Genomic DNA, 11,429 nt, shown 5'->3' with positions numbered 1-11,429 from the left:
TAATGGTGTCCAGACATAATTCGAAATATCATTAGCGCTTTGCTATATTTGTGCGCTTCTATATACATATATATGTATATATATAATAGGCTTTAAACAAACAGTGTACACAGCTAATTAGGATGGCATAAGGGAGATGTTGGAATATGTTTGTAATTGCTATTGTATATGATGGATATGATGAAAGCAGTGAAACATATGGCTCGAGTCATGTTGTGAACCAATATTTTTTCCCCTAAATATGCCTTAAGCTGTTGGCTTTAAGATTGATTTTATCGTTATAATATGTATGTTTGTGGTTTAAATTGAAGTGGAATACAAGCCTGAGCACATTTACCTCTTTTTTGGGAATCAATTAACAATATTTTTATTTTTAAAAAAATTCTAGAAAAATAATTTTTTTGAAATTACATATGTATTTAAGGTATACAGATTTTATATTTATAGTTTGCCATTTTCCTTTGCACCATCTAGCCTTTCATTAATCATTTTCTATTCTAACTAGAAAAAAAAATCCATAAATAATCTTCAAATTTTATCTTTAATATACATATTTTAGTTTTCTTATTATTTTTATCTTGCAAAATAAGGGCAGTGAATTTATTTTCTCAACTGCTTCACAATTTAAAACAAAGTCTTAACTTTTGCTGCGAAACGGTTTATTCAAAATGAGCACTTGCTTAATCACAATTCGTGCTCGGGAAATTCAAATTTGCCCAGTTGTTGCACAATGTCACGTAGTTTTTCCACCCCGCGTTGATTCACTTCGTAAGCATCCAATTGCTGCATTGTGGCGAACCAGCGCTGTAGTTGCGGCCAACGCTCCGCTTCCACCGGAAACATGAGATGCACCGTGCTCAATGTGGTCACAATGGATACATCGGCGAGTGTCAGCTGTAAAAGCCAACATGCGACTGAATGCAATTAAGACAAAAAGAAGGGGAATTGAATGCTTGTTGTTGTTGTTGTGTTGGCTAACCTGATCGCCTGCCATGTATTTCTGGCCATCCAGATAGCGCTCCATGATGTCGTATGCCTCATGGAGCTTGCGTCTATGATAATTCACATCCACATTGGCGTACTGCTTGCGTACGATTTCCGACTGGCGCATGGGATAGAGGCAAAAGGGTATTTGGTAAATATCATAGCTTACAATTAACGCGACGGCTAAGCACCATTAAATCACTGTCACGGCGAAAGAGGAAGGAGCACTCAAAGAACAGGCGATTAAACACCTTCATTCTGTCTGCATATTCCTTGGGCCACCATTTGCCAGCTTCATCAAAATGCTCCGCCAAATGGATGAGTATAACATGACTATCGGTGAGTAGTAGTTCATTATGCACAAGCGTCGGAACGCTATGCTGTGGATTTAACTAGAGGATAGATAATTAGTATTCCGCTATGCATTCATTTTGCATACACTCACGGCCAAGAAGTCTTTGTCAAATTGTGCGCCCTTGAATAGGTCAACGAAACGCAGCTCGACATTGATATTCAGCATTTTGATCAGCATCAGACAGCTGCGTACGGGTGGACTGCGATCATCGTAATATAGGATCGGTGCAGACATAATAAAAAAGAAAACCGAAGGCCAGATAAACTGAAAAGTAAACGAAGACGAGCAGAACTCACAAACGACTGAAATACAAGACGATCTGAGCTGCTCTTGAATGTAGAGATCTGCGATAAGTTAAGAAGAGACTGTGAGAGAGAGCGTGAGAGAGTAAAAGAATGACCAGCGAGCGCTTTGATCTCGAACTTGAAATCGATTAAAATAATTTAAAATAAGAATATATTTAGTGTGAATTTAATAATTTACTTTCTCAATAAACATAACATATTTATTCTTGAAATTTATTTAACTTTATTTATAATTATAATTAAACTTAAAACAATGCATCGACTGTGATTGTTTGAATTTCATTTACGCGCGCCGTGTGGAGCAACATTTCTAAGCCACCACAAGTTTAACGATATTTCTATCGATATACAGCTTTAGTCAGCCACCTTAATCAGCTGTTGCGTGTTCTACAATTATCGCACTTCGGTCACATTGCTCCTACTGTGCTAGCAAATAATATTTGTTAATTGAAAATTAATTTTTATAACTAAAAGTGTTAAGCTATCACATCCCACATCTAAGAAATATGTACCTTACACGCCAGTTAAGACAGCTGCCCCGGTCCAGGCTTACGCGCCACATTGCCAGCGGTAATGGCCCACATTACACAACCGCAGCGCCGCAACCGGCTGCGGAGCACATTGAAATTCCAAAGCGCATTGAGCGATCGCCGACAGATCTGCTGCAGGCGTTGGCCAGCACAGTGGGACGTGATGCAACGGCACCGCACTATAAATATCACGACGATCCCTTTCTGATACCCATGTCGAACATCACCAAGCGAACATATGCTCTATCGAAGGAGGCTGGACGGAAGGCAGCAAATTGGATCAAAGAGGAACATCGCGAGCTCTTTATGGTAAGTGTTTCACTTGAGTTGAATGGAATACTTAGAAATGTTTTACCGACCTCGTAGCACCAAGAAGCCCAACCACCCATTGAAAAATTTGCCCCTTCCATGGTCTTCACGGAAGAATCGGAAGTGGATGCGAGCTCACTGCAGCTGCTCGTCTCACAAGGTGAGCTGAAGGATGCAGTGCTAGTGTATAATCTATTGGTACAAAAGGGCATTGAGGTCAGTGATGCCTTGAAACAGAGTCTATTAGAGCTGGTTTGCTTCTACAACAACGAAGAGCCGTTACCAGAGGAATATATTGAGGAGCGTTGGTTTATGCAGAACAGTCGTCGACGTGAACGACATGGCAAGACGTGGAAGGATGGTGAATTAGCTGAGAAACTCTATGCAGCAATTGAGCCAAAGACGCCACAATCTTATGCAGCACTCATACGTGGTATGGCCAAATATTTGCAGTGTGAGCGTGCATATGCGCTGCTCCAAGAAGCCAATGAGAAGCGTATCCAGCTGGATACAAATACATATAATGCCATCATACAGATTGTGAGCTTCATCAAGGATACAGCCGAACAACGCTGGCAGATGTGCACGTCGCTACTCAATCAAATGGCCGAACAGCAGCTGAAACCCAATCTGGGTACCTTGAATGCGGTACTGGAGTGCATCAGCACATTTGGAAACTTCAAATTGGCCCGCAGCTCAGCCCTGAAGGTGCTTCCAGAATTTAAGCAACTGGGAATTGTGCCTAGCCTAGGCTCCTATTACTACCTTTTGATTATATTCTGCCGAGAACGTGCACCCGTCTCACACGTCATCATAGACATCCTGAATGATATTAACGGCAAAGAGTTCAAGGTGGAGCATCCGAAGGACACGTACTTCTTTGCCACGGCTATGGATGTGTGCCGCAATCACTTGCACGACAAAGCTCTGGCAAAGAGGGTGGATGAACTGCTGCACACTGGCAACAACTATGATCTGATAGGTGACTCCTTTAAGGAGGGTATTTATTATCGCAATTACCTAGCGCTGCTCTGTCAGACCGAGTCCATTGAAGACTTCATGCGCACCTACGATATACTGGTGCCCAACATCTACATACCCGAGCCAGGTATCATGGAAGAAATCTTGCGAGCTATCGAAATCAATGGAGCTGTAGAACACGTGCCTCGCATCTGGTCAGACATGGTCATTTTCGATCACACTCATCGCGAGAGTCTGTTGCTTTACGTCCTACGCATTATGGTTGACAATCGCCCAAATCCGGAGCTGCCCGCCCAGCAACAGCTTCCCGAACAGTGTGCTAACGTAGCGTGGGATATGTATAACAAGATTGAGGAGTCGGCTAAGCGAATCAAGAAAGTCTCCTTTACTGGTCAAATGCTGGGCGACATTCTGACCCTACTTGTTCGCGGCAACAGCAGCTTTGATAAGGCGACTCAAGTGTTTACTTACATAGACAAACAACAGCATCGCATTCCCGGAACCCCTGCGGACAGTGCTCTGTTCGAGTATGTCGAAGCGAGCATCTTAAACAAAGCTCCCAGCCAGGCATTGATGGCGCTTCAGTACGCCGTAGAGAACAACATGGAAACGACTCCGCTGGCGAAGCGCATTTACGAGGGTTTCACGCTCAGCGAAGTGCATTTGGCGAAGCTGAAATCCCTAGTTGGCGAAGGATTTCTCACCAAATAAAATACAGTGAATGTTAATAGTAATTAAATTCGTTTTTATAATTTGCAATAAATATAAAATGTTAAATGCAAGGAATGCATTGTGTAATACTAAAATTCGACGTATTTTTGCTAGATCGTGAGATTACTTAGATATAAGACTAGTATCTGATGCAGATGGAGATTCATTCTTCTTTCGTCAGTGGCAGCCAGTTCACCCCATCGTGCGGAAGCTCACTGCGCACAAACGGCGACAACCAGGTCCAATACATGCGCTTGCCCAGCACCATTTCTATATTGCCACGCAAGCCGAGATTATACGCGTTGCTTGATCGCTCCTTCATTACGGCACCCCGCTGGAAAATAGGCCGATGGAAAATGAGCAGCAATGTGGACATGGCGAATGCCAAGATATTCAGCTCATAAATAACAAGGTAAAAGTTCTCCCAGCTGGCGTGTACAGTCAGACTGATAGCAGGCACTAGGATGGTCACTAATGTGTAGGGGCGCCAATAATAATCGGCATGAAGATACCAGAGATAAATGCTGGCATTAATTACAACGTAGAGCGCTCCTAGTCCCATGTAGAATAGAAAATAGAAGAAATAACGAAAATTGTAATGTCCGATGCAGCAGCAGGTGAAACGGCAATGATGATTCCGCTTGAGCACGCACACATCACAGGTCTCGCAGTGCCACGAACGTGGAGGTACCAGCGCCTGGCATATATCGCACATATGCCAGCGTTTGAGCAGATGCGGCTCCAAGGGTGGCTTCAATATATGCACTGAAAATCACATAATTAGCAATGCTCTAATTACGCAGCACAATGATCGATCAGCTACTTACTCTTGATAGAGGTATCTACCAGCATACAGGCCATCAGATTGGATGTTATATTGAAGACCAAAAAGATGCCGGCGAGCCAAATTGTTGTATACCAAAAACTGCCGACGTCGTGGAGCTCTGGCATAACAACTGTCACTTGAAATATGTACGTTAGTGGCACACCAACCGCAATAAGAAAAAAACATGCTGCATCGCCAATAGAGCGAGGCCAAAAAGCCCTATACAATGGTCGTAATATCATCTCTACGCCAATACACTAATCTAATTTTTTAGGACTTTCAAAATTTGTTTGACATGCAAGTGGTGTACTTTTAACAATATGTAAATATTGAATTTCGGCTAATCGATAGTAATATAGTATTTTTATTAAATATATCGATTATCGTCACAAGTGAAAACCAAAAACGAGAAAACTGTGATTTATTGTAGCACAATTCTAAATTGTATACTCACTGTATTATTATTATTAAATTAACACAATGTTCAAATTGTACATATTTTCGACAGTGCATTTTTTAAAATATATATTTATTTTTAAGAGCTGTAAACCCACTATGGCAACGGAAGTACTTCTGTCTGCGAACCTGTTACATATATGTACCTACATATGTATGCAATTTTTTTTCTTAAGTTATGGACAACAGTTGTCAGGTGTACGCCCTGCCTCAATAACTTGATTCCCTATTTGTCGCTTTAGACACATGGCTGAGAAATCTGCAGCAACTTGTTGCTACGCTACTTTAATGCCCCTATTCTTAGTTATTTAATACACAGCAATTTTCATTAAGTTAAGTGTGGCGGCACCCTACCTCATCTATGGTTACAACTTGTGAATCACCGTGACTGAGTCACTTATTTTCTGAAAGTGCTCATCTCTATTAAGAGCTATTAGCGCGAGCGTACACAAGTGAGAAGAAGAATAAGAAACAGAGGAGAGAGTGCGAAAATACGCTGTGTCGCTAATCAAAATCATTGAAACCATAAAACATTCCAAATGCTACGGTAGGAAATATCGTATCAGTCGTTCTCATTGCATTGCGCACTGAACACCTATAAATCCAGCGTATACGGCCCCAGCACAATGACTCGACAAGGTGCGCAGCTGGCATGCTTAACAATATTTTTATGTTGTATTCTGGAATTGACCACTGCTGGCGTCCCACTCAAGCGATACGAGGCGGTATTAAAACAACAATCTGCGCCGGTGGATGAGGAGCTTGGCCTGTACGATGACAACGATAAGGTGGTTAAGCTAACTGTGGCCAATTTCAATGAAACTGTGCTCGAACAGAATCGCGGCTCGCTAGTCGAATTCTACAATACATATTGTGGGCATTGTCGACGTTTTGCGCCCACCTACAAGCAGATTGCCGAACAGCTGAGCGCCTGGCAGGAAGTGGTCATTGTCAGTGCAATCGATTGTGCAGCCGAGGAGAATAATGGCATCTGTCGCCTCTATGAGATAATGGGCTATCCAACCCTGCGTTATATGCGCCCAGGCTTTCAGCCCAGTACCAATAATTATGGCTTGAAACTGGAGTCCCAGAAACCCGAAGAGATACGCAGCATGCTCGCCGCCATGGTGGCTGCCGAGAATCAGACCGTGAACAACACATTGTGGCCAAATTTTGCGCCTGTGACGGGAAATGAGAGTGTATCGGATCTCTTCGAGGGCCTCAACAGTCAGCGGCAATATATAGCGCTCATCTATGAGCCGGAGAATTCCACGCTGGCTGCCGAAACGGCACTATTCCTGCTCCAGTGGCCCTCCGTGCAGGTGCGTCGTTTCAGCGATCCAGCCGTTGCGTCCAAATTTAAGCTGGACATCAATAAGCAGCTGGCACTTGTGGATCGACAGGGAAATGTGAAGCTGCACACGCCGTCGACGCTGAGCAGCGATGCCTATGCCAAATCCATAGAAGAAGCGCTCTATGCTCTGAGTCTTACGCCCAGACCACTGCAGTCATTGAAACCTGACTCCCAGCAGCCAAGCAGCGACAGCCCAAATAATTCGCTCCAGCAGATCCTCAGTGAAGTGCAGCGCAATAAACATATCATTTATCAAGCCGATCTGGAGCAGGCCATACGCACCATCCTGCACAACGAGGTATCCAAAGTGAACGAGATCAGTGGCGAACGTCTGCTGGCCCTGCAGCGTTTCCTCGTCGTGCTGCAACGCTATAATCCTCTGGGTACCAAGGGACGCCAATTAGTGGCGAAGCTGAAGGATTTCGTTTTGCAATTCAATCAGAAGTTGACGGGCAAGGAGTTCGAGGATGAGATGCGACGTCTGGAAACGAAACTGGGTCATGTGTACTCAAGCACACAGTACGTGGGCTGTGCGGGCTCCAGTCCGCAATTCCGTGGGTTCAGCTGTTCGTTGTGGACGCTCTTCCATTTTATGAGCGTGCAGGCAGCGGGCAACGAGGAGTCGCAGGATCCGCTCGAAGTCCTTCAGGCCATGCATGGCTATATCAAGAACTTTTTCGGCTGCACCGATTGCAGCCAACACTTCCAGGTGAGTCAGACTCTCACACACATTTGAAAACACACACACACATACATTTTAGATTAGCTTGGCCTACGTGTATTATTATAGTACACGCTTTCACTATGAGATCAGCGCTGACCTCCGAGCTGCTGAGGGCGCCGCAATAGAGCTTATATATATGTATATAGGAGTATTTGCCTAGTCATATATCATATATGTATAAATATATATTGTTTATATATATAAATTACTTTAGAAGTAATTCGTTCACGTTGAATTGTTGTTAAACAAGAACTTCTGGCACAGCCTTATAGGTATATCAGAGAATAGTTTGTTTTTGTTATTTTTGGTTTGCTTGACTAACAACAATTGTTCCGGACTGAAGTCTTTCAGATAAGAGAAATAGACAGTTTGAATTTGTTTATTCTATATATGTACATATATTATTTCATATATTAAACAGGACACGGATTGATATGAAATTCTAAAGAAATACATATGTACTAGTCTGAAAATGCTTCCACCTGAAAAAAAGTAATTTAGTTTTAAGATGCATATGACCTCGCCTGCTACTCAGACGAACTTCATAAATATTCGTTAGCCCACAAAACCTATGCAGAAGATAAGAGACTCAATGAGAATATCGCAACTCATGTTGTGTTCGTATTGATAGATTACACTCTTGTACTTAAAGTTATTAAAGACTATTAAGGAAAGGCGCATTTAACTGTATTATATATCCATGTACACTAATGAACAGCACGTATTACTCATTATACTGTGCACTAAGAGCCAAACATATATCAAGTCAACAGTTACTCAATAGACTCTAACACACGATTATTATATTAGCATATTGAGCGTACGCTAAATTAAATGAGGAAATGGAGGAAAAAACAATAGATGCATGAAAACAAATTTCTATTAGAGAAAAATATCAAATATTTAAATATACAGTATGTCCATTAATTGTTTGCAAAACAAAAAAAGTCGTACGAATTCCACTTTAACAACATATGTATATTATTGGGAAAGGTACTTTTTCTAAGAATCTTTTAGAGAGATGCAGATCTCATAATATTAATGTTAGCATTTTGCAAAAAATTGTTAGACAGTCAATATTGGCTGATTTTTTCTTTAATTATTTTGTGTTTTTGTTGCTATTCTTATTGTTTTTGTTATTTATTTTCGTTAAGAATACATGAAACAAATCTTGGATAGTCTGTCTTGATAACCTACATAGCTGTCTAGTTCTTGCTAAATATTTATGCTGATTAGCCATATACAAATGTGGGGTCAAAGAACTGCAGCTATAAAGAACTCAGTATTGTTAATAAAGTTAAAATTCTTTACTTTATGTATATAAGAAAATACATTTCAGACTGGATTTAATAACTTGCATATTACGCAATTGTTAATTATCCAGTGTTTATTATTTTTTTTTTATATTAACCCAATTGACCCACAATGTTGACTTAGCTGCGGCTGTTTGTATTGACACAAGTGTATTTAACGAGTTATCCAATTTTTTGTTTCAGGCAATGGCAACACGTCGTAAAATCTGGAACGTTGCATCGAAAGACGAAGCCGTGCTCTGGCTGTGGGCAGCGCACAATGAGGTTAATCAACGTCTGGCCGGCGACGCCACCGAAGATCCGCAATTCCCAAAGCAACAATTTCCCAGTGCCAACAGCTGTGCCCAGTGCCGCAATAAGCCAGCAACCGCATCGCAAGATAATCTGTCAATTGACTGGAACAAGGATGCGGTCCTCAGTTTCCTGAAGAACATTCACAATCCGCAGTTTGTCAGTCGCTTCGGTGTCCAGCGGGCGGAGCTGCTGCACGAGACGCTGGACACGATGCGCCAGAAGCGACAGATCTCAAACGTCTTCTCCGACATGGATATGCGCATGGGCATGTTTTTATATGCCTTCTGCATTGTTATGATGGTGGTGGCCTTTAAGCTGTTCGCCTTCAAAGGCGGCTACCGCAAGAAGCCGTACGGACACGATCTACTGGGAAAAGTGTAATCAGAATCACGTCTTTCTAGAACAACAAACCACACCGTGGCTTAGCTTCGATTCTCAAAAAGACAACACAACTAAACATAACTAAATCTAATAACGAACACCTCTAATGTTCTTTTGTATGTAATTCACAACTAAGTTTAAGTTGAATGTGTGTATGTATATATCAATAATCTTCCAGTTGTATATCCTTTAACATAACGAAAGAAAACAAATCGCTTTTATAAAATTACGTATCAAAATATAAACCTGTTTGCCTCTTTATATATAGGTATGTACATATTTGAAATGACAAAACATACGTACGATCTTTTATCTGCCATTCAAATGGGAAGCTCTCCGGTAGTAACCAAACAATGTACAACATATGTCTTTGGTCTTGTCGTCTGACTTGTATATTGTATACACGAGTGCATCATATGAGATAAGGTCTCTTCAATGTCCCATAGAAGTTCATATTCAATCACCCTATTGTTACAGTAGCGACAGCATTGATAAAGATTTTGTTGTTCTGAAAACTGATATAGCTGACCCTTAGCTGACTTATGGACCAAGATTATATCATAGAATATTTAAACACATATCGTTATAGTTAGGGATATTATTTATGTAGGGCATTCTGCTAAGGCAATGCTAGACTAATCCGACATCCAAACCCAGAACAAATTCATCTCCATCACATAAATGTATGCACACATTTGAATACATATTATATTTCGAATTTTATTTAATAAACCTTTTGAAATCTGGATGCCACCAGGGCAGAACTTTGTACTTTTCGATTCGTGAATATTTAACAGTGACACTCAAACTATTGCTACTGCTATTGTCCTCGATAAAGTCCAACTCCAGGTTCTTGGCCCGCATATCCGTGCAGAGCAGCTCGCGTGTAGCCTTTAGCCGAAAGAGCGACTGTTGCTGATTGTAAAGCAATTGTAGCGGCAGTGGCACAAATTGTCGGCACAGCACAATCAGTAGAACAACACCTTCATGACGATATGAGGATTTAGCTGGGCCTGCAGATAGATCAGTATCCCCTGCCAACGCTTCCCAATCGTTAACCACTTCGTTGTCCGCCTCTGCCGGTCCACCTTCATCTTCGACTAATCCTCTGGCCGCTATTGCCTGTTGGTTTCGCAGTGCATAGCATATGACCCACAGGCATTGATACTGCTTCTGGGAGCAGGACATAAAGGTGCGATGTAGTAGCCAGTCCACGCTGTAGCCCAACTCCAGGCGCGTTTTCAGTGGACTATAACAATGGTAAAGTGCTTCAATAACTTTAGCACGCAGCGTTTTCGTATCACAGGTACGTATTTGCTCCAGTTGCAATTGGGCAGGAAGCTCCAAGTTCCAGCCCTTGGCTGTACTGCCCAAGCAATAGCGCTTGTACATATTGCGCCAGAAGACTCGAGAGCTCACCAGCTTGGCCGTCTGCTTGCAGAGTAAGGCAAAGGTTTGCACATCTTCCGGTTCCAAGTGCATGGCTATGTGAAACCAAGCATCGTGTCCAATATCAAGTGTGAAACTATTGGCGTTCTCAGCCATTGCGGAAATTGGGGTCCTCGCATTGGATTTCTGTTTCAGCTCGACGTATACATCCGATTGGCATGCATAGATTGCTGCGTTTTGAAAGATTTAACTGTTAATACTTAAATATATAATTTAGAATATACATTACAAACCGCATTTTCCACGACTACGATACAATTTTTTATGAATGTACTGTTCGCTTTCATCATCTAAAGTCATAATTTAAAATTTCTGTTTGCATTCCGAGCAAACCACTTGTTAAGGGTAGCCCCTTGATGAAATTTTATGTATTAGGAGATAATGCAAATTATAATTGTGATGTTATATAAAACTAATATTTTAAATTGCCATATTATAATTTTATATAAAAGAATTG

General features: G+C 41.6%; 5 protein-coding genes across 5 annotated transcripts; 2 read left to right on the top strand and 3 right to left on the bottom strand.

The window, feature by feature from the left end:
* Positions 1-574: 574 nt before the first annotated feature.
* On the bottom strand, positions 575-1,653 carry GstE14 (Glutathione S transferase E14). Its single transcript, XM_018106996.3, has 4 exons — positions 1,430-1,653; positions 1,176-1,376; positions 980-1,102; positions 575-894 (listed from the first exon to the last, which is right to left on the bottom strand). Exons 1-4 carry the CDS (start codon positions 1,571-1,573, stop codon positions 685-687), a joined length of 678 nt encoding a protein of 225 aa, XP_017962485.1. The 5' UTR covers positions 1,574-1,653; the 3' UTR covers positions 575-684.
* Positions 1,654-2,025: 372 nt separating this feature from the next.
* Positions 2,026-4,270, top strand: LOC108655084 (small ribosomal subunit protein mS39). The gene is made up of 2 exons (XM_018106783.3): positions 2,026-2,483; positions 2,541-4,270. The coding sequence occupies exons 1-2, from the start codon at positions 2,151-2,153 to the stop codon at positions 4,173-4,175; spliced, it is 1,968 nt and encodes a 655-aa protein (XP_017962272.1). The 5' UTR covers positions 2,026-2,150; the 3' UTR covers positions 4,176-4,270.
* On the bottom strand, positions 4,189-5,378 carry LOC108655085 (putative palmitoyltransferase ZDHHC24). The gene is made up of 2 exons (XM_018106785.3): positions 5,003-5,378; positions 4,189-4,940 (listed from the first exon to the last, which is right to left on the bottom strand). Exons 1-2 carry the CDS (start codon positions 5,241-5,243, stop codon positions 4,339-4,341), a joined length of 843 nt encoding a protein of 280 aa, XP_017962274.1. The 5' UTR covers positions 5,244-5,378; the 3' UTR covers positions 4,189-4,338.
* A 495-nt stretch (positions 5,379-5,873) lies between these two features.
* On the top strand, positions 5,874-9,768 carry Qsox1 (Quiescin sulfhydryl oxidase 1). The gene is made up of 2 exons (XM_018103641.3): positions 5,874-7,520; positions 9,032-9,768. Exons 1-2 carry the CDS (start codon positions 6,084-6,086, stop codon positions 9,521-9,523), a joined length of 1,929 nt encoding a protein of 642 aa, XP_017959130.1. The 5' UTR covers positions 5,874-6,083; the 3' UTR covers positions 9,524-9,768.
* A 455-nt stretch (positions 9,769-10,223) lies between these two features.
* Positions 10,224-11,374, bottom strand: fsd (transmembrane protein fates-shifted). Its single transcript, XM_018103670.3, has 2 exons — positions 11,206-11,374; positions 10,224-11,142 (listed from the first exon to the last, which is right to left on the bottom strand). Exons 1-2 carry the CDS (start codon positions 11,270-11,272, stop codon positions 10,244-10,246), a joined length of 966 nt encoding a protein of 321 aa, XP_017959159.1. The 5' UTR covers positions 11,273-11,374; the 3' UTR covers positions 10,224-10,243.
* Between the last annotated feature and the right edge of the window lie 55 nt (positions 11,375-11,429).

The sequence above is a fragment of the Drosophila navojoa genome, chromosome 5 (genome assembly GCF_054131105.1).
Source record: "Drosophila navojoa isolate 15081-1374.11 chromosome 5, UAZ_NAV_1.0, whole genome shotgun sequence".
NCBI lineage: Eukaryota > Metazoa > Arthropoda > Insecta > Diptera > Drosophilidae > Drosophila > Drosophila navojoa.
This window is presented reverse-complemented; position numbering and strand designations above follow the sequence as displayed.

Excerpts from the sequence above, each read along its gene's own strand:
- Qsox1 (XM_018103641.3), top strand. The coding sequence starts at position 6,084 with ATGACTCGACAAGGTGCGCAGCTGGCATGCTTAACAATATTTTTATGT. Across the intron at positions 7,521-9,031 it reads ATTGCAGCCAACACTTCCAG|GCAATGGCAACACGTCGTAA; the intron begins GTGAGTCAGACT and ends TTTTTGTTTCAG.
- GstE14 (XM_018106996.3), bottom strand. The coding sequence starts at position 1,573 with ATGTCTGCACCGATCCTATATTACGATGATCGCAGTCCACCCGTACGC. Across the intron at positions 1,377-1,429 it reads TTGACAAAGACTTCTTGGCC|TTAAATCCACAGCATAGCGT; the intron begins GTGAGTGTATGC and ends TCTATCCTCTAG. Across the intron at positions 895-979 it reads AATACATGGCAGGCGATCAG|CTGACACTCGCCGATGTATC; the intron begins GTTAGCCAACAC and ends TGGCTTTTACAG.
- LOC108655085 (XM_018106785.3), bottom strand. The coding sequence starts at position 5,243 with ATGATATTACGACCATTGTATAGGGCTTTTTGGCCTCGCTCTATTGGC. Across the intron at positions 4,941-5,002 it reads GGTAGATACCTCTATCAAGA|TGCATATATTGAAGCCACCC; the intron begins GTAAGTAGCTGA and ends TGTGATTTTCAG.
- LOC108655084 (XM_018106783.3), top strand. The coding sequence starts at position 2,151 with ATGTACCTTACACGCCAGTTAAGACAGCTGCCCCGGTCCAGGCTTACG. Across the intron at positions 2,484-2,540 it reads AACATCGCGAGCTCTTTATG|CACCAAGAAGCCCAACCACC; the intron begins GTAAGTGTTTCA and ends CCGACCTCGTAG.
- fsd (XM_018103670.3), bottom strand. The coding sequence starts at position 11,272 with ATGACTTTAGATGATGAAAGCGAACAGTACATTCATAAAAAATTGTAT. Across the intron at positions 11,143-11,205 it reads TCGTAGTCGTGGAAAATGCG|CAATCTATGCATGCCAATCG; the intron begins GTTTGTAATGTA and ends TTCAAAACGCAG.